The sequence below is a fragment of the Callospermophilus lateralis genome, chromosome 15 (assembly GCF_048772815.1).
Source record: "Callospermophilus lateralis isolate mCalLat2 chromosome 15, mCalLat2.hap1, whole genome shotgun sequence".
NCBI lineage: Eukaryota > Metazoa > Chordata > Mammalia > Rodentia > Sciuridae > Callospermophilus > Callospermophilus lateralis.
The window spans coordinates 70,499,138-70,526,891 of NC_135319.1; the positions used below are offsets into that span (position 1 = coordinate 70,499,138).

At 39.8% G+C, this 27,754-nt stretch overlaps 1 protein-coding gene across 1 annotated transcript in view; it reads right to left on the bottom strand.

Moving 5' to 3' along the window:
• Positions 1–27,754, bottom strand: part of Cfap43 (cilia and flagella associated protein 43) — a 94,031-nt gene that overhangs the window by 27,435 nt on the left and 38,842 nt on the right. The window contains exons 12-24 of the mRNA XM_076835016.1: positions 26,912–27,015; positions 23,073–23,213; positions 21,511–21,683; positions 19,974–20,123; positions 17,883–18,013; positions 15,506–15,650; positions 13,807–13,905; positions 12,996–13,073; positions 8,710–8,835; positions 6,823–6,927; positions 4,318–4,434; positions 2,944–3,174; positions 1,160–1,366 (exon numbers count right to left, since the gene is read on the bottom strand). Coding sequence (XP_076691131.1) covers positions 1,160–1,366; positions 2,944–3,174; positions 4,318–4,434; positions 6,823–6,927; positions 8,710–8,835; positions 12,996–13,073; positions 13,807–13,905; positions 15,506–15,650; positions 17,883–18,013; positions 19,974–20,123; positions 21,511–21,683; positions 23,073–23,213; positions 26,912–27,015 — 1,807 coding nt within the window. The remainder of the gene's footprint in view (positions 1–1,159; positions 1,367–2,943; positions 3,175–4,317; positions 4,435–6,822; positions 6,928–8,709; positions 8,836–12,995; positions 13,074–13,806; positions 13,906–15,505; positions 15,651–17,882; positions 18,014–19,973; positions 20,124–21,510; positions 21,684–23,072; positions 23,214–26,911; positions 27,016–27,754) is intronic.

The following is a 27,754-nucleotide window of genomic DNA, read 5'->3' on the forward strand; positions in this document are numbered from 1 at the left end:
AGCAGGAGGTCACATCTGACTTGAAAAGAGATCTCTCTCCTGAACATAGACTGATTGGGAGCTCAAGAAAAAGCAGGCATGGGGGTTTACTGCATGTGCAAAGGGATTGCCTTGAGCTGGGCCCTGAGCAGTGGCAGAATGAGGTCTTGGTTTTCACCTTGCTCTAGCTCCCAGGTCACATAGCAAAGAGACCAGGGAAAAATGACTTGTAGAAGTTAAACAAGTGCAAAGGTTAGGACAATGTCCTCAGAAGCAAATGGTTTGGGTCCAGTCTGTTACTAATTAGCCAAAAAACTGTGGCTAAGCTACTTAATTTCTCTGTCCCTCACTTTCCTCATCTGTGAAATAGAGGCAATGTTAGGACTTACCTTCTATGGATGTAGAATTATATATTCATTCTCAGCTATCTAGGACACTTAGAATGGGGCCTGGCAGCTAATAGGGATGGTGAAAATATTTCTTCTAAACACCAGTATTATCTTTTGCCCCAAAGTAGTCAAATTGGTTTCATGTGGACAATAGTTTTTCTTTGAGTATTCTCCAGCATTTTTTTTTCTTTCAAAAAAATGAAATATGGTAATATTTTGTTTTCTTTAGGCATTCTTTTCGCAACTGCCTATGCTTTGAAGAAGGCTGTCCACAAGTCCCTTTCCTTGGTATCTGTACTGCCCACCAAAGATCTAGATAATGACTCCATTGGCCTTTTTCCTACAGAGTGGTTCAACCCCTCTGGTTCAAGCACTGGGCCAACACTGGGCCAAGGAGTCCCTTCCCAGGCAAGCCTAGAACTGGGACCAAGATAATCTAATTCAGACCAGCTGCTCTCTTGGTAGAGGAGATACAAAGTAGAAATTGCTAGAAGAATCGTATATGCACAGATAAGTAAGCTAGGAGATAAAGAAAGAGGGCCCTGGACTCCCTATAAAGCTCTAGTTTTTGCTGCCGGTTTCTTCCTAGGTGCAGTGTCCAAATCTTCCCTGGACTCCCTGGGGTCCATAAAAGAAATTCTCAATACTGCAGCTCTATCCTCTGTTTTTATTATTTGTAAATGAGCATGCTAGCTAATACAGTTGTTTGCAATAATATAAAGAAGAAGGTGAACAAATAGGATCTGTGAGAAATCTGAGAAAGAGGGAAGAGATGATGGGGCCAGCCATACCTCATGATCCTCTACAACAAAGGTTCTCTCTGGTTTCTCACAGTCTTCAAATTCTGGTTGCCAGACTGTTTCCTCCAACTCCAGATCTGAAATAATTTCTCTAATTCTAACATTTCTTTCCGTCACACGTGTGATTTCAAACTCTTTTTGTTTATATGCAGCATCAAACTCATTATTGAAAGCAGTTTTTACCTTGTAAATGATATCCTGAAATATCAATATGTTACTGAAAAACATACCACATCTCATATCTTTACTAGTAACATGATCCCAAGTTACACTTTCCCTCCAAGGTCAGTCCTGAAATTATCTTTTAAGAAGGTAAAATGAATCTTCCTGGAATGCCATTTGTATCAAGCCATTTCTTGATTCCATAATTGACAGTGGCATCCAGCCATAGGTAGGATTAAGGCAACCATATTCCATAATCTACTTTCTGAAATGTAAGCTGTCATTCAATGTGCAAGTATGATGATAAATGTTCAGGTGGGTGATGTGCACACAGAGGCTCATTGAGCAATTCTCTCTACTTTTGTGCATGAATTTTTTTAAAAAAAAATCTCTTTTTTAGAATCTTGTGGCAGATGTAGAGAGGAAGAAATGGCCAATACAGAGTGTTTAGAGAAGCTTCCAGAGAAGTCTACCAGGCACAATATTCTTTCTATAGCTATAGGGTCAGGTCATTCTCAGGCAAGAGAGAACCTGAGGTCACCAGAAGGATCAGTCAATAGCCAGAGAGAAAGTGAGTCCAGATGGGTTGCTACCACTCCTAATGGCTCAACTCAAAGTGGCCTTTATGTTACTGTCAGAGTTCAGTCTATACATCTATGTTATTGGAGAAGAAGCCATTAAATTGGAAAAAAAAAATGATCTTAACACTTAGCACCAGAGTTTCTCTTGGGCTGAAATTACCTCTTTGTAGGAATAAAGTAGCAAGAAGGTGATGCCTGGGGCATGAGTCTGTAGAAGCTGGGCCATAAAAGGTAACTGAACCGTTCTTAGAATAAATTGAGGGCTTATTCTCTGAGGAATAAAGGGTTAGAATAGAAGAAGGAAAGGAAAGGAAGTGAGAGCTGAGTAACATGACATGAAGCTAGAACTTGAATTGCAGACATGGCTGAAGGACTTTTAAGAAAAGGAATAGCTAACATTAAATTTCAAACTATCTACAGTCTCAGGCATTGCATTTTCAAAAATTATGCCTATGCCTACAGCCTCACAATTATCTAATTCCCATGACCGGGAACCTCTGGAGCACCTTAGGGTCTTCTCCATAGACAGATGTGTTATGAGATTGACTTGTTTAGTGGAGAAGTAAAGAGGAAGGGACTTATTCTAAAAGTAAAGAGGAAGGTACTTATTCTAGAACTCAGAATGTACCAAAATTCTTAGAGAAGAAATTATATTTCCTCAGGTTAAGCAGATAAATAAGCAGTTGTGTCTCAACCTTAAAAGGAGATCCTAAATGAAACTTGAGTTACTGAGAAGATGGAATCCAAGAGTTTCTTTGAACTGACTAAAGATCTAAACAGAAGAATGGTTTGTGGTATCAGCCAGTGTAAAGTATTCTTTAGAAAATGTGAGATCACAGAACCCAGTTTGAAGGGATGGAGACAACTCTTGTACATAAGCTCTGTCTGTGGATATGGATGGTACCCATCTGTGTGTTTCTTTATGCACTTTGATGAAATCATTTGATTGGAATTAGGTTTCAATGTGAGCACTTTAAAGACATCTCATAAGAGTTTCAGAGATTTTTAAGAATAAAGAGAAAAGCCACCCACTTTTAGTAAGGTAATTTGGTTGATCTTCTCCTCTCTGGAGTGAAGTTCCAATTGGCTTGATAACAAAGAAGTATCTACCCCAAAATCAGTACTCAGACTACCAAGCAGGTAATTGGGCAAGTTGGAGTCTCTGATTATCTTATCTTCATCTTCTTCTTCTTCATCATCTTCTTCATGACGCTTTTTAACCAAGGAGACTGCAGATTGAACCTCTGAAATTTCCTTCCGTAGCTGAATAGAGAAAAAGATTACATGGAAGTCGTGCAATAAGAAAAATTCTCTAAAGGACAATTTTGCAACGATTTAATTATTTTAACAACCATCTTAAGAGGTTAAATCATCTTGCCAACAATTTAATTCAAGGTGATAGGATCCTGAAACCACCACAGAAGAAATTAAAGCTCCAGAAACTGACAAACTGTAAACCAAAGAACAAAAATGACCTTGAACACTACATAATGTTGATATTTGTGTGTCAGGATGATACCCACTTGTAAATATTTCAAGTCTTTATTGGTATGTAAGCATTAAAAAGTAAACAAACTCGTTCACATGGGACTAGAGGGTGTTGGTTAAGATTTACATAAGCCTTCATTTTATGTTTTGAAGAAAGAGTATATGCAAAGTTCTGGCCAAAACAAAGCTATAACAAAGGACCATTTTCTTTCTTTCTTTCTTTTTTTAAAACTGATTTCACAGAAATTATTTCTTAAAAAAAAAGTGGGACTGTTTTAGGGAAACTGCATTTACATCAAAATAGATTCTAGTTCATCTTTGTTGGTTAATTTAAAACACAATCCCAAATGGTAAGGTAGAGGGAGAAGGGAGTATAGACCTCTGAGCAAAATAAGAACAAAACACCAATTGTTGTTTTTAAAAGCATATCCTTGGTATCTGAGGGCTAGTCAGTGTTGGATTTACTATATTGATATAGGTCCTGTGTTTATTAGAATATATCCTGTAAACTGGGCATGGTGGTGCATACCTGTAATCCCAGGGGCTCGGGAGATTGAGGCAGGAGGATCATGAGTTCAAATCCAGCCTCAGCAATTTAATGAGGTCCCAAGCAACTTACTGAAACCGTGTCTCAAAATAAAAAGTAAAAAGAGCTGGGGATGTGGCTCAGTGGTAAAACACCTCTAGGTCTAACCTTTAGTATCAAAAAAAAAAAAAAAAGAAAGAAAGAAAGAAAAGAATAAAAGAATGTATCCTGCTAATTAGAAATAAAAATATAAATGGAACAAAATACATATATAAAAATGCATACAATATATTAACTTATTTTCTTAAATTGTATCCCAACTCAAGTCTGTATGAAGGAAACCCTAAAATAAATCACATCACTTATATAAATACATATATTAAAAATTGTACTTTAAGACACTCTGCTTCAATCTTCTTTTGCTGCAAGACTGTCTTCAATTCCTTCAGCTCTTCACTTGAGCGCTCTTTCATCGGGAAGTTCTCGACCACATAAGGGATGTGAAAGCACTTGGGAAACAAGCAAGAGGAAGTAAATTCATTTTTTTAAATAATTGTAGATGGACAGCATGCCTTTATTTTATTTGTTTATTTTTATGTGGTGCTAGGATTGAAACCAGTGCCTTACATGAGTGAGAGGCAAGTGCTCTGCCACTGAGCTATAGCCCCAGCCCCAATAAATTCATTTATGTGGGGATGAGGTGTGGGGTGTTTTCTCTGACTAAAATTAACTCATGGGATATTATGCCATGAGTAAAATTGGCACTGGAAATTTTAAAAATAAAATGAGGCCTGCCATTAGTATTGGTTAGATTTTGTACATAACACTTTTGAAGGATTTCTTTCTAGAGCAATGGTTCTCAGCTAGAAAGTAATTCTGCCTCCCTTTCCCCCACCACACCTGGCAATGTCTGGAGACATTTTTAAATTTTTATTACTGGAGGTGTGGGGTGCTCTTATCTAGTAGTCAGAGACTGGGAATGTTGCTGAACATCTCTAATACATAGGATGGTCCTATGACAAGTGATGGTCCAGCCCCAAATATGCCACTTTTGGGAAACCTTGTTCTAGAGAGAAACTCAATCGTGTCAAGGTAGGGTCAATACATGCTTCATTATCCAAATGTGTGTGGGTTTTTGTGTGTGTGACATTTGAAAGTGAAGAAGGTGCTGTGAATAGTTACTATAGGTCCACAGACATAAACTCAAGACTTTTGGTCACACTGTATAAAGAGGTAAATTAAAATAGCTTCTTAAGAGCACACTCATACATTGCTGGTGGGACTGCACATTGGTGCAGCCAATCTGGAAAATAGTAGACTTTGGAATGGAACCACCATTTGATCCAGCTATCCGACTCTTTGTTTTATACCCACAGGACTTAAAAACAGCATACTACAGGGACACAGCCATATCAATGTTTGTAGCAGCACAATTCACAATAGCTCAATTATGGAACTGACCTAGATGCCCTTCAGTAGACAATGGACAGGAAAACTTTGGTATACATACACAATGGAACATTGCTCAGCATTAAAAAGAGAGAAAATCATGGCATTTGCAGGTAAATGGATGAAGTTGGAGAATATAATGCTAAGTGAAGCAAGCCAATCCCCCAAAACCAAAAGCTGAATGTTTTCTTTGAAATGAGGATGCAGATGCATAATGGCGATTAGGGAGGAGCATGGGAAGAATGGAGGATCTTTAGATAGGGCAAAGGGGAGGGAGGGGAAAGGAAGGGACAAGAGGGTAGGAATGATGGGGAATGAGTTAGACATCATTACCCTAAATTTAAGACGTGAATGGTGTGAAAATACTTTGTATACAACCAGTGTCTTGAAAAATTTTGTTCTATGTATGTGATATGAAATGAATTGTATTCTGCCATCATGTATAACAAATCAGAATAAAAAAATTTAAAAAAATAGCTCCTTAGATGTGAACAATACGTTGTATCCCACCTTTTGAGCTGTGTGGACTGTGAATGAGGTGGGCTTTTGGAATAGACAAATACTAAGACCTGGAGACAGGGAGTGTTGCAGTGGAAAGAAAGATGGGGTGCTAAAGCCAATCTTAAGAGGTGCTGGTTTGGAAGCACATGGGGACTGAGCAGAGGGAAGAAAGCATTAAGAGAAAGCAACACCTCTAGGTGGAAGTCAGTGTAGGAAGAGGCAGGGTATGCTTCAAATGCTTTGCTACATGTGGATTTTCTTTTTAAAAACTATTGTTAAATGTTATGCCATCAGACTTTGGTTGAAAATTCTCAGCAGCCAAGGTTTTTGGGGTTGTGTCCTTTTGTAAAGGTCCGGCGAAACGTCGGAGAAAGAGACCACCAAGAGACTGCTCATGCAATTGCAGAAGGGGATTTATTGGGGATCCATTCCAGCGCACTGGGGCTCCTGGCCCACTCAAGAAGGGAGAGCAGAAAAGAGCCCCGGGCAGGGGTTGAGCAGCGCTTAAGTACACTTTTTGAGGAGGGCAGGGGCTTTGCATACATCAGAACAAATCATCATGAGGCGCGGGAAAATTGAACAACAGTTCTTAGGCTTGATTAGTACATTCATTGGCGGGAACAGGTTGGGCAGAGGGCGATTGGTCACTTCTAAGTGGGGTACACATTCAAACTGATTGGTTCGGACCCTGTATGCCTACGTGACAAGCTACACAGGGTCCAAGGTTATTAAACAACCAGAGAGTCAGTGGGAATATTTACTGGGCAGTTCGGGTATTGTCCTAACAGCTACAGGAATTTCAGGTTTTGGGTAGCAGAGGAACTTAACAATACCTGGTCCTTTACTTTTTAACTCAGGCCTTGCAGTTTAGAAACTTTACAATGCCCTGTCTTTTACACTTTAACTTTTACACTTTAATTTCAATTTCTTTTACCCTTACACTTTACCTTAAGTGCTCGGCCCTTCACAGCCATGGAATTCCAGCATTCTTCTTTGATAACCTCAGCCAAGTAGCCCTTGGCTAGATTGTGCATCTCTACATCCTTTCTTATCTTGAAGCACATGGATGAAGGGAAAAGTTAAAAATGAAAGTGTGGCCTCTTAGAACAAAATCATCTTATCGTAAATGCACTACCAAGGTAAGTCATGGCTATGTTTGAGGTGGGACAGTTTGATTATCTTTCCCCAACACTTTTTGAGCTGCATTGCCTGGTGATGAACGTCTGGAGTGCAAGCCGTGCCCCTGAAAACAGTTCCTGAAGGGTACATCTGTATGCTGTATTCCCTTCCCTGAAGACTGGGGTGGCAACACAAATGCCTCCAAGGGCAGCCATGTCATACCCATGAGCACAGGGGGTTCTGAGGACAGATCCCTCACCCAGGGGAGCTGGACTACTGATGCTCACAGACCTGGCTGGTTGGAATAGCCAGGAAGTGACACTACTGTGCCAAGTCTACCTTTTCTCAGAGGAGTTTGAAATTCATATTATGAATTAAGCTGGCTTTTAGATCTCTGGAGATATTTTTAAATTTTTATTACTGGAGGTATGGGATGCTCCTGTCTTGTAGACAGAGGCTGGAGATGTTACTAAACATCTCCAATACATAGGATAGCCCCACCACAAATATCTCTGAATTACCAGAGATCTAAAAGCCAGCTTAATTCTTTCCAACACATATTTGAAGTGCCAGTGACCTCTGGGAGTCTTTATTGTATATAATTCCCATACTACTGATGTCCACAATAAAAAAATCTACCACTTACTCTTGGAGATCAGATAACTTACATTTATCCATTTAGAATCAAATGTCCTACTTTAATTAGTTTTATCTGCTGATATCACTTAACAGGTAAGTAATTAGATATCCCTATTTTAATGGAGTTTGCGAAAAGACCTGGTATGACCATGAAACCCATAGCCCTTAGTTCTAAAGATCTTCTCCAGACCTTTTGTTTGCATCTCGCTTGGTTGGCAAGTTGATTAATAAACTAGCTAAGAATAGTAAAAATGTCTTTTAGCTAGGTGCAGTAGCATATGCCTATAATCCCAGTGACTTGGGATACTGAGGCAGGAAGATCACAAGTTCAAGTCCAGCCTGGGCAACTTAGCAAGGCCCTGTCTCAAAATAAAAAATGAAAAGGGATGGAGATATAGCTCAGAGGTAGAGCATCCTTGAGTTCAATTCCCAGTGCCCTCCTCCAAAATGTCTTTCTGTTATTTCTTTTATTTTTTATTATGTACTTTTTAAAAAAAATAGTTGTAGCTGGATACAATATCTTTGTTTTGTTTATTTATTTTTATGTGGTGCTGAGGATCAAACCCAGGGCCTTGCACCTGCTAGGTGAGCACTCTACTGCTGAGCCACAACCCCAGCCCCTATTATGTACTTTTTAATTGTATTAATTTGCATTTCATTTCTTTTTTATTCTGATCCCCTGACTTAATGATTTATATAGCCATTTTGGCATATCCGTTGTTAGAAGCTGTGAGACCCCTGCCCCTCAGCCTTCCTCCCCCCACTGCTGGGCTATCTAGTTAACTATTCCACTCCCTGGGGCCATGTTCAGATAATCACTGTTGGGCTTTGGTCTCCTCCCTGTTGTTGAGATCCAGGATGGGGCTGACTAGTAGCCTCCTCTGTTTAGGACTGGGATCCCTCAGTGGTAGGTGTCACTAACTCTCTGATAACATGTGGAAAGCTAGCTGGGTTTAGGGTGCCATTTGCTAGCATTCTTCTGGATTCCTATCACATCCAATCCAGGACTGGTATCTATTCAAAAGCCAAGAGCTCAGGTAGGCTAACATGGGTGCTTAGATGAACTCTTTCCCTACCTTGGCCACCTCCTCTTCACTTTCTTCATGGAGCCTTTCCAGTTCCTCAAGATCCAGGCCGAACTCCTGTTGCTCTAATTTTGCAATATTATCCAGTTTCTCATTTTCTTCCATCATATTCAGAACCTAAATTTTCAAGTATGAAAGGATGATGACAAGAATTATAGATGGCAACCAATAAAAAAATAGATGTTCTGTTTATCTAAATATACTACTGAGTAAAGAGTCACTTTGTAGACTTATTGTGGTTATTAAAGTGTTAAGGTTTTATCCTTAGAAATTCATTTATCTAATAACTAAAACACCCAAAATAAACAAGCTCATCACAAGCTAGTTTTAAAATTCAAGTGGAAAATAAATATGCATAAAAATCCATTTAAAAAATAGAGCAAAAAGATAATTACTCTCAAGATATAAAATCATATTATATAATTAAAATGTTTTAGTATTGACTCAGGAAAAGATCAATCTGTAAGGGTAAAAGAAATTGAAGTTAAAGTGTAAAAGACAGGGCATTGTAAAGTTTCTAAGCCGCAAGGCCTGAGTTAAAAAGTAAAGGACCAGGTATTGTTAAGTTCCTCTGCTACCCCCAAAACCTGAAATTCCTGTAGCTGTTAGGACAATACCCGAACTGCCCAGTAAATATTCCCACTGACTCTCTGGTTGTTTAATAACCTAGGACCCTGTGTAGCCTGGCACGTAGGCATTCAGGGCCCAAAACCAATCAGTTTGAATGTGTACCCCGCTTAGGAGTGACCAATCACCCCCGCCCAACCTGTTCCCGCCAATGAATGTACTAATCACGATTGAGAATTGTTGTTCGATTTTCCCGCGGTGTATGATGATTTGTTGAAGGAGACTGTGATGTATACAAAGCCCCCGCCCTCCCCCAAAAAGTGTACTTAAACACTTTTCAAGCCCTGCTTGGGGCTCTGGGCTGCTCTCCCTTCTTGAGTGAGCACGGAGCCTCAGCACGCTGGATTGGATCCTCAATAAACCCCTTTTGCTATTGCATGAGTTGGTCACTTGGTGGTCTCTTCCTCCGACATTCGCCAGACCCTTACAAATCAATCTCAGAATACAGAATCCAGAAACAAGCTAGGCATAGTGGTGCATACCAGTGATCCCAGCAACTTGAAAGGCTGAGGTAGGAGGATTGAAAGTTCAAGGCCAGCCTGCACAACCTTAGCAAGACCCTGTCTCAAAATAAAAAAATAAAAAGAGATGGGGATGTATCTCAGTGGTAGAGCACCCCTGGGTTTAATCCCCAGAATCACAAAGAAAAAAAAATGAAAAAGAGAAACCAGAGATACTCCTGTACACTTGGGAATCCAGTGATTTAGAAAGAAGTCACTGCAAATCAGTGGCAAAAGAATGGTACATTCAAGTTAAAAAACTTTGGGGAGATGGGCTATTTACTTGAAAAAAAAATCAAGTTAGAACCAGACCTCATATACTATCTCGTAATAAATCATATGAGTAAGTAAAGGAGCATCAGAAGGAAATAAGTGAGACTTTGGAAGTCTTTTTTGTCTTTTAATAGGGTCTTACTTATGCTTCCCAGGTTGACCTCCAGCTTCTGGGCTCAAACCATCTTCCTGCATCAGCCTCCTGAGTAGGTAGGAATTCTGGCACACATTACCACACCCAGGCTTGGGAAGGCTTTTTTAAATCAGACACAAAAAATATAAAGCTAAATAGAAAATGATCTATATACCCAGACCATGCCATAATTTTTAAACTTTGTATTAATAAAAGGCACATTATGAAAGGTTAAGAGACAAGACAGTAAACATTTTTGTAGATTGAACCATATATTTTCACAGAAAATATTTGTAGGTTGAACTATATAAAATAGTAGTTTTAAGCAGTTCAGCCTAATAATGACTACCTCTAGATTTTCCCCATGTACACCTCCATGCTCTTTTTTCCTTTTTGCCTGATCAGGTTAAGATAAAGCAAGACAGCCTTAGAAATTACATGCTGAAGACGGCAGGGTCTCCAGCAGCCTGGGTCTCTGAATGACTACATGGAACAGAGCAGCTGCCAACCTGAAGGGTCACCCAAGACTGTTACATGAGGATGAAATAAACTTCTCATTCTTCTATGCCATTATACTTTTTGTGTTTATTTGTTACCACAGTGTAGGTAATCCTAATGATCATTTATATATATATATATATATATATATATATATATATATATATATATATATATATATATAAATTTAAAATAAAGAATTCCTAAAATCAAGAACAAGAAGGCCAACAACACAGCAGCAAAATGTGCAAGGCATGAACAGAGGATTCAGTCTTTAAGAGTCATGAAAAGGTGCTGACCTCATCAGTAATCAGGAACATAAAGAAAATGGGGAGGAAATTACCAAAGCAATAATTTTAGAACATTTCCTGGTACTGAAAGATAAAGTTTTCCTATTAAAAGGTCTGACCAATGTCTAGAATATAAAAGGGAAAAGAAAACCAAAATCCTAGGCGCCTGGTAGGACTTGGAGGATACATTCAAATGGGAGGATTAAAGAGAGGCACTTTTAAAATAGATGTGGCAGGGTATAGAAACCAGCAACGTACCATAAAGCATCCTGAGCTAGCACCTGTGGGAAGCTATCATGTTCCTTGTCTGAAAGGCCAGGGTTGGAAATAGTCACTGGAACTTAGCCCTTCAGGAGAGGACTGGTAGTCACTGCCAACTCATAACCTATGAGAAAATAAGAACTCTTGACTTTAGTCTCTTGCCCTCCAGTCTCATATAGTTACCATACCTTGCCACTTCCCAAGTGGAAGTCAAATGGCAAAAGAGGACATTCTTGCTGCCAGAAAGGCCAGCCTCTAGGGGGTTCAGAGCATGGTGGAAATGGTAGCACAGTGCATATATATCTACACCAGCAAACCTAGAAAATCCATCAACATGTCGAGATTCATAACCTTGAAATTTCTAAACATCAGGATAAAAAGAGGACCCTATGAGTTTCCAGAGATAAAAATCGTATTGCCTACAAAGAATTGGGAATAAAAAAGGCACTAGACTCTCTAAAGCAAACACTATAAGTCAGGAGACAATGGAGTAGGCCTTCAAAATTCTGAGGGGAAATTACTGTGCACCTTTGCAAACCACCGAAGAAATATGAGAGCAGGATAAAGACATTTTAAGAAAAACCAAATCTCACACAATATTTTTCACCTCTATGTTTTTTCAAGAACAGCACCAAAGCATAGTGCATCTCTAGGGACAGCCACTATTCATGCTGGATTACATTTGAATGGCATCCAAGAAGCACAGTTCTGCTCTAAAGTATGTTCTCAAGCCTGGAACAGAGGTCCTGCTGAGGAAACTACTGGAAGATGCATGCCAAGGGGAAAAAAAAAAAACACTCAGGACCCAGAAAATAGGGCTTCCAACTCAGGAGGCAGATAAGAGAATTTCCCAGGAAGATGGCCTTGAGAGTGCCTGGCCTTGAGAGCAAGGGGCTTAGACTGGAGCCAGAAGATGGAAAGCTGTAGAAGGGAGTTTGAAAAAAATAAGAGCATACTATCATCTGATTGATTACCTCAGGTATTTGTATTGAGAAGAGTTGTTTGTTTGTTTGTTTGTTTGTTTTAGCATGTCAGGAGTTCAAATAGGTAATAAGTGCATAGGCTTAATCCAAAAAAAAAAAAAAAGGCAATTCCAAGAAAAAGTTGAAAAAATAGATATGTAATCATAATATACAGTATAACTCATGCTATAACTGTAATAGTGTGTATACTGAGCTGGATTGATCTGTATGGGGTGTGTGTGTGTATAATAGAATCCACCTTCTTTTATACTAGCAAGCTCATAGTTAGCATCCAAATTGAAATCTCAAGAAACAGCAGTATTAAGATGGCCATTTAGAAACCTGGAGGTAAAGAGCCAAAAGAAAAAGTGGAAAAAATTAAAAACAGCTACCTCAGAAGTACAGGAATCAGAGCAGGGAGAAGCAGGGCAGAGGCTGCTTTTAAAACATTTTTGATTATGTTACTTGTTATCTAACTTACAAATATGTAAATGTATAACTTTGATAAAAATAAGTATGAAAATATCATGTAAAATAGGGCATTTGGGGAAGACACTATTTAGATAGAGTGTAATATGGGAAAAATTCAACTGTCAAAGTACCCCAGAAACTTCAGCTTGTAGGCAGAGGAAAAAAAGGATGTGCCTTCCTATTGTGCTAGACAAAATGAAGTTTGAAAAGTGATCTTAGACAACAGGTCAAGTGGATTAGTGTAGGAAATCACAGCACTTACAGTTTTAGCAAGTTCTTTGATTCCTCTTCTTATCTCTTTCCTTTTCTGGGAAAACATTTTAATTTCCTTTTCAACTGCCTGAAATGGAGCAAGAACATCACTCAACAAAGCAAGAGAAATGGTTGGGGGAAAAATGATACATGCTTAGATAGATAGGTAGATGGCCCTTCTCTAGAAAGCGAAATAAAGCACTACCAGATGAATAATAAACACATCCATGAAATAAAGCCATTGTGACACTTTGCTTAAATCTAACTGTACTATGAAGGGACTATTGAAGCATCTCAAAACTGATGCCAATGGAAAGAAAATAATTAAATAGTGAAAAATTAAGTAGTGACTAATTGACCAAGGAAAACTGATGGGCTCTTTGGGAATTCAATTGAGTGAAAATTGACAAGCAGGCTGAATTCAGATAAGATCTACTCTTTGCCCATTGCCTAAGTCTCTTTTATGACACTAGAAGCCACCAGCATCACCTCTATTGCTAGCCCACCCCATTGCTTCAAGGTGGGCACTCCCCAAAAACTTCAATGGAAATGGGGCACCACAGTTCATTCTGTTTTAGCTTACCTGGACACTTTTGTCAGGTTTCATATTAGCCAAGTCCCTAAAGCTCATGAACTTAATCTAAAAGACTGGGCTGTGTTTAGGGATCTCTTGGTTTTTAGGAAAGTTACACTTGCAGTGATACAACACCCTGTCAAGTGGTGTCTCATTCAGTCTTCTTTCCACCAGGTTTCTATTAGAACCTAATCTATTTGCACACCACAGAGCATTATTTCAAACCTGTCCAACATTTTATAAATACCTCTTGACTTTTCCATTGTATCCAGGGAATTTCCTTCTTACTCTCCTCAGTGGCTAATTCTTCTTGTGACGAGTCAATCTTAGAAGAAAATAGACGTTTCTTATATTAAAAACTCATTGAGTTCTTCTTCTTCCAGTTTACTTCATAGAACTGCATCAAATCCCTTTGCATTTGTTGCATTAAAAAACTAGACATTTGCTTGAATAAGATGCTACGTTTTATTCATTTAATTCCTACCAGTCTGTCCTTATTTACAGAAATTAAAACATTCTAAAGACAAAAAAATAGGAAGTGTATGTGAAATAACACCATTGTGATACCTTGCTTTAGTCTAATTGCTACTTTGCAAGTGACTGAGAAAGTTACTGAGGGCAGAAATAATCACCCAGGTCACAGGGTTACCACATCGCTCTTGTCTCCTTCCTTTTACTGTGGTTCCATGTGTTCTCAAGTTCTGCCCTCTGTGCTTCCGATCCTCCTCTTCTCCTCCTTGAGGTCTTTACACTTTCTACCTGCCATCTTCCTGTAGCATCCATTTCTCCTTTCCATTGGATCTTTTCCAACAGTATCCAAAGATAATCTCTTAGGAAGACTACTCTTGAATGACAGGCATGCTTCCTTTTGACTGTCACCCATTTTCATGCTCCTCTTTGTAGCAAAATTTGTCCCTCCTGGTTCTCCTGTGACTTCACTGGCCACCCCCTCGTTCTCCTTTGCTTCCCTGTACTCTTCCCTTGGCTTGACTTTCTAGGAGCTGCTCCTGTCTGGTCTCTTGTGCTTCTCTCCATTCATTTCCCATCATGACTTTGACCTAGTTTTTTGGCTTTTAATTCCACCCACATGCCTTGACCCTCAATTGACATAGTCCTGGCCTCTCCCGAGAACTCAAGGCTCATCTATCCAACAGCCTGCTTGGCATCTCCACTCTCGCGTTGAACAGGCTTCTCAAGCTCCATCTTTCTCCCTACAGCTGCTCCCTTCCCCACAGTCTGCCCCATTCCCATGAATGGTACCATCTTCTACATAATTGTTCAAAGGAAATAATCTGACTTGTCCTTGGGTCCTTTCTTTTCTCCTAAGTCTAGCCCCTTCTCTCCTCTGTGCCATCACTGCTAACTGGACCCCTACATGGCCTCCTGAGCAATTTCCCCACTTCCATCCTTGTCTCCTACAGGAAACCTCCTTGCAGAGGGAATTAATCATTTCAAAAAATGTAAAGGTGGTTTTGTTAATCCTCTGCTTAGAACACTTCAATAGATTCTCACTACATGCAAAATAAATCACGCTCTACCTGGCTTACAAGGGCTTCCTCACCTGGTCTTGCCACCCCCCTGCCCCCAAGGACCTCTTTTCTTACTACTTTCTCCCTTGCTCACTTGAATGGCATAAACTTTTTGTAGGTGCTCACACCTCATGCCAAGCTCTGCTCCTCTACACAGAGGTCTGCTGTCCCCTAGTCCCTGGTCCCTCCTCCAGTACAGATCTCAGCTTAAAGGTCTTTCCTTGGAGAAGAAGCTGGCTAGCCAAACACTATCATACTAACCTCTTTTTATTCACTGAATAGCACTTATCATGCCCTAACTTTTTCTTGTTTTATTCAGTCCCTAAATGGAATGTCAACATCATGAAAGCAAACATAGAAGAGTTCTATATGATTTACAAAGAAAGAAACAAGCAAGCAAGCTAGTAGGAACTCAACTGAATATTTAAAGTCATGTCCCAAATCTAAAGAAACTCTTGGAGAGTTTAAATAATAATTCTCCTCTGCTATGGTCTTGCTCAGAAACGTAAGTAGTTTCTGAAAATAATCAATACTTTCATCGCCATAAATTCCTCCAGTGCGCCTATTTTAAATAGAAAGAAAACACATAGGTTACAATATCACAATTTAAAAAATTCATATTTAGCAATGTTATTTCTAGATACCAAATCAACTCGGCACAAAGAAACATAGATAATTCTCCACAGTGTCCTGTAGTAAGTAGGACTCCACTCCTTAGAGGAGAAGCCTTTCAGCAGGCTCCAGGACAAAAGTCTCTTGACCTGTCTTGAGTGACTTTTCCTCATGTTTTCCCTATCACTATCACCTCACCCATCATGGCCCTTGAGCCTGCCCTGGCCACTGCACAGAAGAGCCACTGTATCTGCTGAGCCCTCAGAAAGCACCAGGTGCTGCACTGCTCCACTTATGATGTCACGTTACCATTCTGGGCCCTCAGAGCCCACTCCCTGGGTGGGTGGGGGATTACTTCTGCAGCACATCAGGGCAAGTCAGCGTCACCCTGAGGGCTTGTGAAAACACATACCTGGGCGCATCTGCAGACTCTGTTCATTCAGAAAGTCTAGATGGGCCCAAGAACATCTACTTCTAGCAATCTTGTAGAAGCTACAGACCCTTCCTCGAGTCACATTTTTTATAGATGACTTCGAGGAGATGTCACATGCCTAAGGTCATAAGCTCATTAGTCCTGGACTAAAGTTTCAAACCCAGCTGTGTTCTGAGCCAGAGCTCAGGAGATGACTGACAGATGGAAGCTTCCCTCTATGAACAGTGGGAACACCCCTCTGCTGTTGCCCACTGACTATAAAGGATATGTTAGGATTTTTTTTTTTTTAACACAGGGATTGAACCCAGGGGCTCTTAACCACTGAGACACATCCCCAACCCTTTTTATATTGATTTTGAGACAGGGTCTCAATAAGTTGCTCAGGATCTTGCTAAGTTGCTGAGTCTGACTTTGAACCTGCAATCCCCCTGCTTCAGCCTCCCAAACCACAGAAATTACAAGCATGTGGGCCTGGTGGGACTTAACATTTAGTAACATATGTTTTACTTAGGTTTCCATGTACAAAATGGTCATGAAGACACAGTCTTCAAATGAACTCTTGAAATAAATGGTTACCAAAATTGTTATGATACAAACTTATTCAATAGTTAACATTTCACAATGTTGCCACAAAAGACGATGTTTTATTACAGTTTTAATCATGAGGATCAATAATGGCACATTAATGAATGATGTCCATTAGCAGATCTAACAAGGCAACATTTAAAGTCCAGTCTGTCTTTTTTGTGTCAACTTCATGTTTTCTACCCCCTGGTCATCATCCATATGTTTGGGTAATATTTATTTAGAATTTTAACTTGAATATAAACAAATTAACTCTATATAATTTAATATCATCTAAGCAAGATAAGTAAATGTGTTTGTGTACATACACATGTGTGAGGTTTCTTGGGAGACAAATAGGAGTTTTTAAAGTCATCTAAATAAAACTATACCTTTATTTATTTATTTTATTTTAATTTTTTTATTAATCTATTTTAGTTTTGGTACTTGGGATTGAATTCAGGGACACTGATTCCCTGAGCCACATCCTCAGCCCTATTTTGTATTTTATTTAGAGACAGGCTCTCACTGAGTTGCTTTAGCATTTTGCTTTTGCTGAAGCTGGCTTTGAACTTGCAATCCTACTGCCTCAACTTCCCGAGCTACTAAGATTACAGGTATGCGCCACTGCACCTGGCTGCCTAATTATGCCATTTTTATGTTAATTTTAATGCTTTGATATCTGGGGCCTTGATTACCCTGTTGGGGAATACCTCTTCCAGGGCTATCTAATTCCTGGAGATAGTAACCACTAGCCAGGAGTAGGCCTGTCAAATGTAGACACCATAGCCCAGCCACCCCCTCAGGGGCTCTCACACTCAGGGTCATCATTTCCCTTTCCTAATAGCCCCAGTACCAAGTCCCAGACACCTAGGGGCAGCTATTAGGTCCCAGCACCTGCTGATCTTATTCAAACTAGCCGGTTCCAAACCTGTCTGATTCTTACTTTGGAAACCAAGGCTCTTGCCCACCCTCCTCCACTCCTTCAGCCTCCTGGCCCACCCTTGTGCTTCCTGCATGGCCTTATAGCATGGTGTGCCCTTTCTTCTAGGAATCTGTGAGCATAAGAGACTATCTTTGCAATAGCAGCCAAATTCCTTTACATTGGCCTTGCAGTACTTAATAATAAAATCCATATTTTAAAACATCATACCAAATGGATTGCTTACTGCATACCATACGTACTTCCATTTTAGGTAAACCAGGGTGCCGTCATCTTTCCCATTCACCAGAATACTTTGTCCATCCATTGAAATTCTCATGGACTGAATCCCATGCGCCTGATGAGAATGACTCCGACACCGAGCAAATGTTTCCTCAATAGTTTTAGGAACAAAGTGGAGAAATTAGAAATGCACTTCTACACGTGGCTTTCCCAACAGGCTTACATGTACTTCAGCCTGTGGGTAAATCTTTTTCTATTTGCTAATAGCACTTCAGTTGGTATGAATGTAGTTCACAGTAATGTGTCCCTAGTTTAAACTCATTTATTAGCACTGATTTTTTCTCCCAGTAGGGTGGAAGGAGAGATATTGTTGTCACAGATTTATGATTGGCAATGAGGCATTGGGAATTGAAGGAACTTGCTGAAGGCTATGGAGTCAGGCAGGGGTGGGGCCTTGAGCAAGCAGAGGTGGCAAATTCAGAAGCCTTCAAAATAGTCAATACAGTCAGGCAGGTTCCATTGATGTGCAAAGCGGTTGAGCACCGAGGAGAGAGGGTGAGAAGCTGGAAGATACACAATAGCCCTTGGAGGATGCTCATTAAACCAATTGGGGGGAAAAAAAATCCAAAAACAACAACACACACACAACCCACCAATGTGTCACACAGAACAACCGTTTAAGCTCCCTGTCTGAAAACTATGATTTTTCACGCTGATTCTCAAGAATGATCCATTTTTCATTTAATTTCTTGAATAGGCAATAGTTCAAAAATTTTAAAACTGTAAGTGTATGACATGGAATCTCCCTCCTATCCCCATGTCCCAATACCTCCTTCCAAAGGCAATCAATGTAACAAGAACCATCAATATTCTTTCAGAGTTTTTTTTTACATGTATACAAACAGATTTTTATGCAATATGAATTTTTCTTACATAAATTATAATATGTATATATACAAGGTTGCTTTTCCCCTTAATGATCAATATATATTGGAATATTTTCCATGTTCTTATGTAACGATCTCCTCATTCTGTATCATAGCTGCTTAATATTCCATATTTTATTTATGAACTAATTTTGTACCATCATAACTTTATTTATTTAACCCTCTGTTTTACAAATAGTACTGCCGTGGATGACTTTATTCAAAATAGTCAATACAGTCACTCAGAACATCTTGATATCTTGCCATGTCATGCCACTGTCAGATATACCATACATTATATCTTGTTTCACTAGTTGACAGTGTAGAAGTTTGCAAATCATTCCTTAAAATCACAGTCCCCAAACCTAGAAAAATATCCCCTACCTTTTGGGGAAAGGCAACCACTTTCACCTTTTCAGAGGTCTAAGGACAATGGAAATCAAAAATAGTAGTGGTGGTGATTGAGTTTGCAAGTGATGGTGGAGGACCCTGCTCCCTTGTGCAATTCCAGCGTGAAGGGACAGTGGGGCAGCAGCAAGCCAGCCAAGGCTCTTCAAGCCAGGGGGTAGCATGTTTGCAGAGTAATTCGCCATTTCTAAAACAGTTCCCCCCACTATCGCTAGGGCAGAGCCTCGAGACTTTCCTGATTTCCTGGCTGAGCACCTGAACTTCTTTGAGCTCAGTGAATTTCTAAGACACAGCTAGCTGATTGCAGAGTTAGGTAGTGCCCTGCCTAGTGCTCTATGTTTGCAGATCTCCTTTTCCTGGTGGGAGTTTCTTCCCTTCAAGATTCAAACCAGGGTATATCAAGACACTTGTAAAAATGGCAAAGTCACCAGGTGTGGTGATGCACACCTGTAATCCCAGCAGCTTGGGAGGCCAAGGCAGGAAGATCACAAGTTCAAAGATCACCAATTCAGCAAGGCCCTAAGCAACTTGGAGAGGACTTGCCTCAAAATAAAAAATAAAAAGTGCTGAGGATGTGGCTTAGTGGTTAAGCACCTCTGGGTTCAATCCTTGGTACTAAGAAAAAAACAAAAAAGTCAAAGTCATTAATTCCATCAGTGATAAGAAAAAGTTGAGTCAATGAACGTAAGAAAAAGTTCTGGTTTGTCTTCTAAGGACTTTTGTTAGTTATCTGAAATCAATATATAAACTGCATACTTTTTTTTTTAAGGAGCTTACCAAAGTATAAATATCTCGGATACACAGAATTCCACATTTAGCTATTGTTATGAGCCACAATCCATGCCAAGATAGATAGAGCATTCCAGTTCCATAATGCTTGCTTTGCACTTTTTGGTGTGGCTTAAGAATACAAACCTTGGTATCTTCCTGCTAATCAAAGAAAAGAACCATATTATAGAAAAGATTAGATGAATAGCAAATTCATGTTTACAGATGTGCATTTTGCATACATGCTCATATTTAAATCACAAATGCTGTTCTTAGAAATGAATTAGTATGGGATAAAGTAGGTGCTTATTTTGTACTATGTAACACATACTTTGTTTGCAAATAAAAGTTTGTTTTGCTAGCTAAGGAAAGTCTTCATATGTAGTCTGCTTCTAAAGATTCAGCTGACACTGACAATCTTTATTTTTACCAATAATTTTTATACATCCTAATAAAAGTCAAAATAAGGTAGTTGAGGCCAGAAGTGGTGGCACACATCTATAATCCCAGTGGCTCAGGAGGTTGAGACAGGAGGATCGTGAGTTCAAAGCCAGCCTCAGCAACTTAGCAAGGCCCTAAGCAACTTAGCAAGACCCTGTCTCTAAATAAAATACCAAAAAAAGGGGGTGGGGGGTGGGGGCTGGTGATGTGGTTCAGTGGTTAAGCATGCCTGGGTTCAATCCCTGGTGTAAATACATGAATAAAATAAGGCAGTGGCTATACCTTCTATTTGTCTCTTGCATTCCCCCCCCCAGGCCTTTCACATGTCCTTCTTTGGTCTGAAATGTCCTTTTCCACCCTATCCCCGCCAGTCCTGCCCATCTCCTTATATCAGCATCTACCCCTAGACAGCTCATATTACTTTTCCACGTCTAAATCTGACCTGTTCTTCAAAGTCCAGTTCAAATATTGCTCATGAAATTTTCTTGAATTCCCTTTTCCATGAACCTTTTCTTTCTTCTTGCAATTTCTATGTCCAATGCTGTCTACTCTGAGAGAGAAGGGCTTTGAATGAATTGAGAGAGGCGGGAGATACTCTTGGGACCCATTCAGTGGGACACTAAATAGCTAAGGGGCAGCAAGCAGAGGGTCACTGGGACAGTGTGCAGAGAAGAAGGTGACACAACATGGAAGAAGTTCAAAGAGAGTGATGAAAGGATGTTAGGAACATAGTTCAGTTATTTTGCTTACAGATCAGGCACCGAGTTCCACTGAAAATTACCCATCCTCTAGCCCTTGGAATCTATGGAATAGATTTTCTAATGCTAGATTTTTTTAAGCAACTAACCCAATATTGGGTCATCTTCATTGGGTTATCTGGCAAGTGTGACATATGCAGCACGAGTGTGAGCTTGCTCAGAGGTATTTTATGCTGGATTAACAAGTAACACTAATATTATCTAATTCAAGGGCAGTGTATTAATACAATAAAGCCTTTTATTAACTGAACTATTCTGTTAAAGCAGACAAGAGGATCATGTCTAAACAGCACATTGTCAATGTTGATTGCTAAGGTGAGTGATAGCATGCTAGAGTTTTGGCATACTTTTTCAGGAAGAAGATAGCTACAGATGTACGGTGCTTGATTACAGAAGCCATATATTTGGTTACTTTGAAAGTCCAAGACTGCAGAGGACAGAGTGTGCTCCATCTCATACAGGTACAAATGAATCAGCTCCTCTTTCAGTTTCCCTCTTTCATCAGTGAAGCTTTCAGAAACTATAGGATTTGAGGAAGAAGAGAGCTGATTTATACCATATATTGATTTTATTCTTTATCATTATTAACAATTATGAGAAGCAAAATAAAAGTTTTAAGTGCTCACTTAATATTGCAGAGGCTATTCATTTATGAAAATGATTTAAAAACAATTTATCTACACTAAAAATACTGATGACCGATGAGTAAAATCTCTTTTGCTGGTCTTAGTTAATTTTATCTATTAACTTAAAGACACCTCAGTAAATAAATATATGAGCCATGTAGGGTGGCACACCCTGTAATCCTAGCAACTCAGGAGGCTGAGGCAGGAGGATCACAAGTTTGAGGCCAGTCTCTAAATTAGCAAGACCCTAAGCAGCTTAGTGAGAACCTGTCTCAAAATAAAAAGGGCTGAGGATGTAGCTCGGTGTTAAAGTGCCATGGGTTCAATCTCCAGCACCAAAAAATAAATAGATAAATAAATTTTAAAAATAAAATAAACATACATAGTATAGAGATTCCTAATTAAAACAAAATATTCTTTGAGATTTTCTCTTATATTCTATAATTGTTTATTTGTAAAATTGCTACCCAAATATATTTGTCATCTAAAACAAATAAAGTATCTATTTTCTCATAATTTTTCACCCAGATAACTTTCTTTGTAATTTATTAGTGAGACATCAATAAATCTGAATTTTGTAAGTAGGGGTATATTAGTGTATAAGCAAAGACTATCTCTGTATTTTATTTTATTTCTCAAGCCCTTATGGAATATTTAGTGTATCTCAGACACTATTCTAAATGGTATACAAATATAAACTCATAGTAGGAAATGCTCTTGGAACTATGAGAAGATGAAGTAAAACTTTTTTGTTGTTTTAAAAAATAATTTATATTGGGCTGGGGATGTGGCTCAAGCGGTAGCACGCTCGCCTGACATGCGTGTGGTCCGGGTTCGATTCTCAGCACCACATACAAACAAAGATGTTGTGTCTGCCGATAACTAAAAAATAAATATTAAAATTCTCTTTCTCTCTCTCCCTCTCTCACTCTCTCTTTAAAAAAAATTTATCAGTGAAGGTAACTATACTGTAAAGAGTCTGAATTTATATATGTTTAGAGCTACAAAAACAAGAGACATCACAAAATGACATAGTGTCAGTTGATCCTTTTTCTTTGCTTTGCTAATAAAGCAGACTCATGAGTTACAAGGTCTAGAGGGACATGCACATTTCAGGTTGTTCCACAGTCACATCAGTTTAACTTTGTGAAGATGCACAAAAAATAGCCATTTTACCTCTTCACAAATGAGAAAGGAGAAAAAAGAAAAGACCAAAAAACAACTATAACAACACTTTTGCTGAGTCAAAGATAGAGTAGGTTGTGTTGTCGGTTTTTCTTTACCTGTTGGTAGTATTTTGGGCACAGTAAATAATTCCAACCTGCTTTTTTCTGCTTCTGGAAGTGAAGAAAGCACCAATACTTGTACCATGTCTACTTCCAAAAGAGACACCGTGGATATTTGTAGAATGTCCTTGCTCACCTCTGAAAGCAAATGGAAATCGATGCTCCTGTGGTCAGAACTTCTTACCATCCCCAATTATGATATCACATTATAGACTTGCCTTTATACAAACTTTAGAACCAAATTTATTTACCAGTATATCCAGTGACTTTTAAACATAAGTGACAAGAACATTTTTGATGGGGCTAGGATTGTGGCTCAGCAGTAGAGCGCTCGCCTAGCACGGGCAGGGCCCGGATTCGATCCTCAGCACCACATTAAAAATAAAAGCATTGTGTTGTGTCCATCCACACCTAAAAAGTAAATATTAAAAAAAAAGATGCTCACCTTTAAAAAAAAACAAAACATTTTTGATGAACTGATGGAAGATTTTCCCTGATTATATCTAGATCAGCAGAGTGCCCCCAGCTTGGTTTAGCTTCTTTCCCATCTGGGGTGGCTTCCAGAGTCTATCATCTCTTTCCCTGGCACAGGCACTCCAGACAGTTTGCCCACTCTTTTTTTTTTTTTAACTTTTTAAGTTGTAGATGGACAAATATCTTTATTTATTTTTATGTGGTGCTGAGGATCCAACCCAGTGCCTCACACATGCAAGGCAAGCACTCTACCCTGGGCTACAGCCCCAGCCGAGTTTGCCCACTCTAAATGGATGGACACATTTGGATGAGCTCAGGCACTGGTGTTCTTTGCGTCTGTACAACAGCAAGGCATATTGTGCCTGCAGCTCACTGTGGGTTCATTCCACACTTACCTCTCCATCTCGGAGGGGTGATACTGCAGCTGTCCCCCTTTTTCAGCCCCTTCCCCAGATGTGCAGGTGATGCATGCCCTTACCTGTTCCTCAACAGGAAGATCAAGGCCATCTCACTCAAACTCAGCCTCAAGATTCTTATCCTGACTCTCCCATCTTCTTGCTGTTTCCTTCCTCCTCCCTTATTTCCATAATGAGGCAGGAATCAATCTCAGGCCCCATCTGTGATTTTGAGACTACCCCTCCAAACCCAATTGGACCTTGCACTATCAATCACCTCTTGTTTGTCTGTGGTAGGGATTAAACCCAGGGGAGCCCCTTCAATGAGCTATACCCCCTTCACTGAGCTATACCCCCAGCCTTTTTTATTTTTAATTTTGAGACAGGGTCTTGCTATGTTGCTTAGGCTGACCTTGAGCCTGAATCCTCTTGTCTCAGCCTCCTGAGTTGCTGAAACCACAGGTGTGTGCCACAGTGGCACCCCTACACCCACCAAGCTCAAACACTTCTTTGGTCTTGTGTCCCCCCAAGTCTCCTTCTATTCTGCTTTGTCTTCTGATAAGAACTGTCCTTCAACTCTGCTTCCCCCTTCAGTTTGGTATCTGATTCTTCCATCCTGGGTTAACTTCCTAAAATAGTCTTGGCATTTAATCACTCCATTTTCTTACCTCTAGTCCCTCCCTGACCTCTTTGTCTCTCAGGGGTCCCCTGCAGATCATCCTTGCAGCACTCACACCAGTCACAGCTGCACCTTCACCCAGCCCGCCTTCCTCATGCTTTTTGGTGGGGCAGGGCTGTGACTCCTGGTTTTCTCATTACTCTGACCCAGCCTCAGTTTTCTCCACTGCCTCCTCTTCCTCTGTCCACACCTTCAATGCAAAACAGACTAGTGTTCCATTCCCAGTTTCTCATCCCACCCACTGGCCAAGGAAAGATGTTAAGAAGTGGGATACTTAGGCAGCATGTATCTGTCCACTCTGAGGTTGGTCACAGGATCTACCATACTAGGTGTCATCTAATTGACATTGAGATTGCCTGTTTGGCCCCAGTAAACATTCAGATTTGCTTCACTAATCAACGTTCATGCTTTCAAGATCAGAATTCTATCATCAAGCCTTGAACTGTGTATTTCTATCTCCAAACTAATGCTAAATATCCCCAAATGAATTGCTTATTGGCTTCAAATATACAGAATTGAAGCCTCAAAACCTTTCTTCTTCAAATTAATGACAAACTTTCACTATCCAGGTTAGAAAGTTTGGAGTAAATGCTGGTCTCTCCTGCTGTGGTTTGTATTTGTTTCCCTCAGAGACTCTGGGTCAAGTCCTGGTTTCCAGCCTGTGGTGCTATTGGGAAGGGTGGAATCTTTAGGAGGTGGGGCTCAGTGGAAGGAAGTTAGGTTGCTGGGGACATGCCCTGAAGAGGACATTGGAACCCCAATTGTTTCCTCTGTCTTCCTTTTCTTCCCAAACACCCTAAGGTGAGCAGCTCTTGGCCAAAATGTACTGCCTCACCACAGGCCCAAAAGCTATGGGACTGACTATGGACTGAAACCTCCCAAACTGTGAGCCCAAATGAACCTTTTTTCTTATAACTTGATTTATCTCAGGTTTTTGTTATAGGACTGGGAAGCTAACACACCTCCTTTTCACATATAATCAAATACCAAGTCCTACCAATCCCATCACTCAGAGTTGTTTCCTCTTCTCTCTTTCCAAGACACTGCATGGGTTTGTGCATTGTACACATGACCTGAAGTTGGTCTTTCTGAGTTTTGAGTCCTGAATCTTCCACTACCTACCTGTGTGATCTTGAACAAGTACTTAACCTTGCTGTGCCTCAATTGCCTCATCTATAAAAAGTGAATAACAACAGTCATCTATCTCACAAGAGTTGTTAACACACACCGTAGAAAACTTGCTATCACATAGCAAGGCACCCCTCAATAAACACCAGCTGCCATTATGATCGAGTATTGTTATCTCTTGTCTTGACTACTATTACAGCTTCCTTATTCATTTCTCTTATTCCATTCTCTTTTCTTTCTACTATATCCTTCACATGTGTGCCTGAGTCATCCTCTGAAGACCAAGCCAAAGCCAAATCATGTCAGTTCCATCTTGAAATTTCTGATGATGTCTCAATGAGCACAGAACAAATTCCAGAGTCCTTGGAACGATATTCAGGGACCTTTGTCATCTTTTACACTTAATTGTCATGGGCACCTTCTAATAAACTCTTCCATTTCCCTGTTACATCAGACCTCATTAATTTTTTTTTATCTTGAGCTGTAATATTAATACATCCCATCCCACACCTATGGAATCCTCAGAGCTCACTACTTTTCTTTGGAAAACCCTCCCTTTACCATCTTCACCTCCATACCTGTACACAGCTTTACCTCCTTCCCTCACACCTGGGAGAACTAATTGCTCTGCCTCTGGGCCAATGCAGAACTTTGCTTTGTTCTCCCCTCACTAAGTTGTCTCCTTGACCTTTTCATTTCCCACAGGCCTAGATTTAGCATTTTGCTCTTACTAGGCACTTGATATTCTTAGAAATTCATGAATGAATTTAGAAAATGTTTTTGAGGGAATATATACATGTTTGGTACTTAAAGCCAGAGAGAAAAGAAATAGTTCTTAAATAAATATTAAACATCTAAATATCATTTTAAAAATATTTCAGGGAGAAACTATCCTTATTCCTCCTTAAAATATACATCAGAAATATTCAGCCACATTCAATACTTGATTCAAGAAATTTCTTTAGCATCAGATAAGCAGGTAACACAGCAAATACCTCTACATATAATGTGGGGATCCTCCTAAATGACTGTTATCTAAATGTTTCTCTTTTTAAAAACATAATACAAATAATTATTTTGCTATAGGTTCTATTTTTCTAACCTGAAATTCTTTGAAATAAAGTGAATGGTATTTTAAATTAATACATATTCTGTCATACCTACGAATCCTAGGATCTCAAATGAGCTTGAAGGACTGGCATTCATAATAAAGATGTTTCCTTCTGAGGATCCAACAAACAGAAATATTCCTCGCTGGTCAAAACTAGAAAGAAGAAATCTAATGATCAGATCCTACTTGCTTCACCAGAGAGATAGTGAACAAGCATATGGATGTGTGGCCAACGAGATATGCTCAAAACCCGTCACCAATGGTAGTTAATAAGTTAATAAGTCTCTGACCTTGTGAAAGCCAAGCAATCACAGGTAGACGTAACCACTGTGCTCTACACCCATATACAGAGGACATGAAGATGTCCTTCCACACAGGAAGATGCCCGAAACATGGACAACTGTGTCATTGTAAGTGAATAAAGTAAGTCAATAGAGCTTTCTTGTTATTTCAAGTGGGAATAAGCCATTCTCAAATTAGGGCTGGTTGTGACATTCAGTACCCCATGACTGGTCTGTGGCAGGAAGAGGAGGATGTGCTGAAACATCTCTTTAGTCCCTCAAATTAGAAAAAGTGAGGAGAGACAAATCAGAATAAGAGAAGTGGATCTGAGAAAGAAGAGGCACCCAGGAAATACCATGGTACAGAAGAGCAGAGTAGAGTGGGGAGGTGATAGCTGGCTGGTGACAGCGAACCAGGCTGGATGCTCCGCAGCAACAGCACAGAGGGCAGCAAGCAGCTCCTCCACGCTGCCTGCAAAACTTTCAGCAAAGTCTTCTCTGTGCCTCTTTGGACCTGAATCCCCTAATCTGACCAGCAGAGACAAGCAAACTTCCTTAAGGGTCCCATCCAATGAACTCCAATAAGCTGTCAAGCAGGGCACAAATGTCAG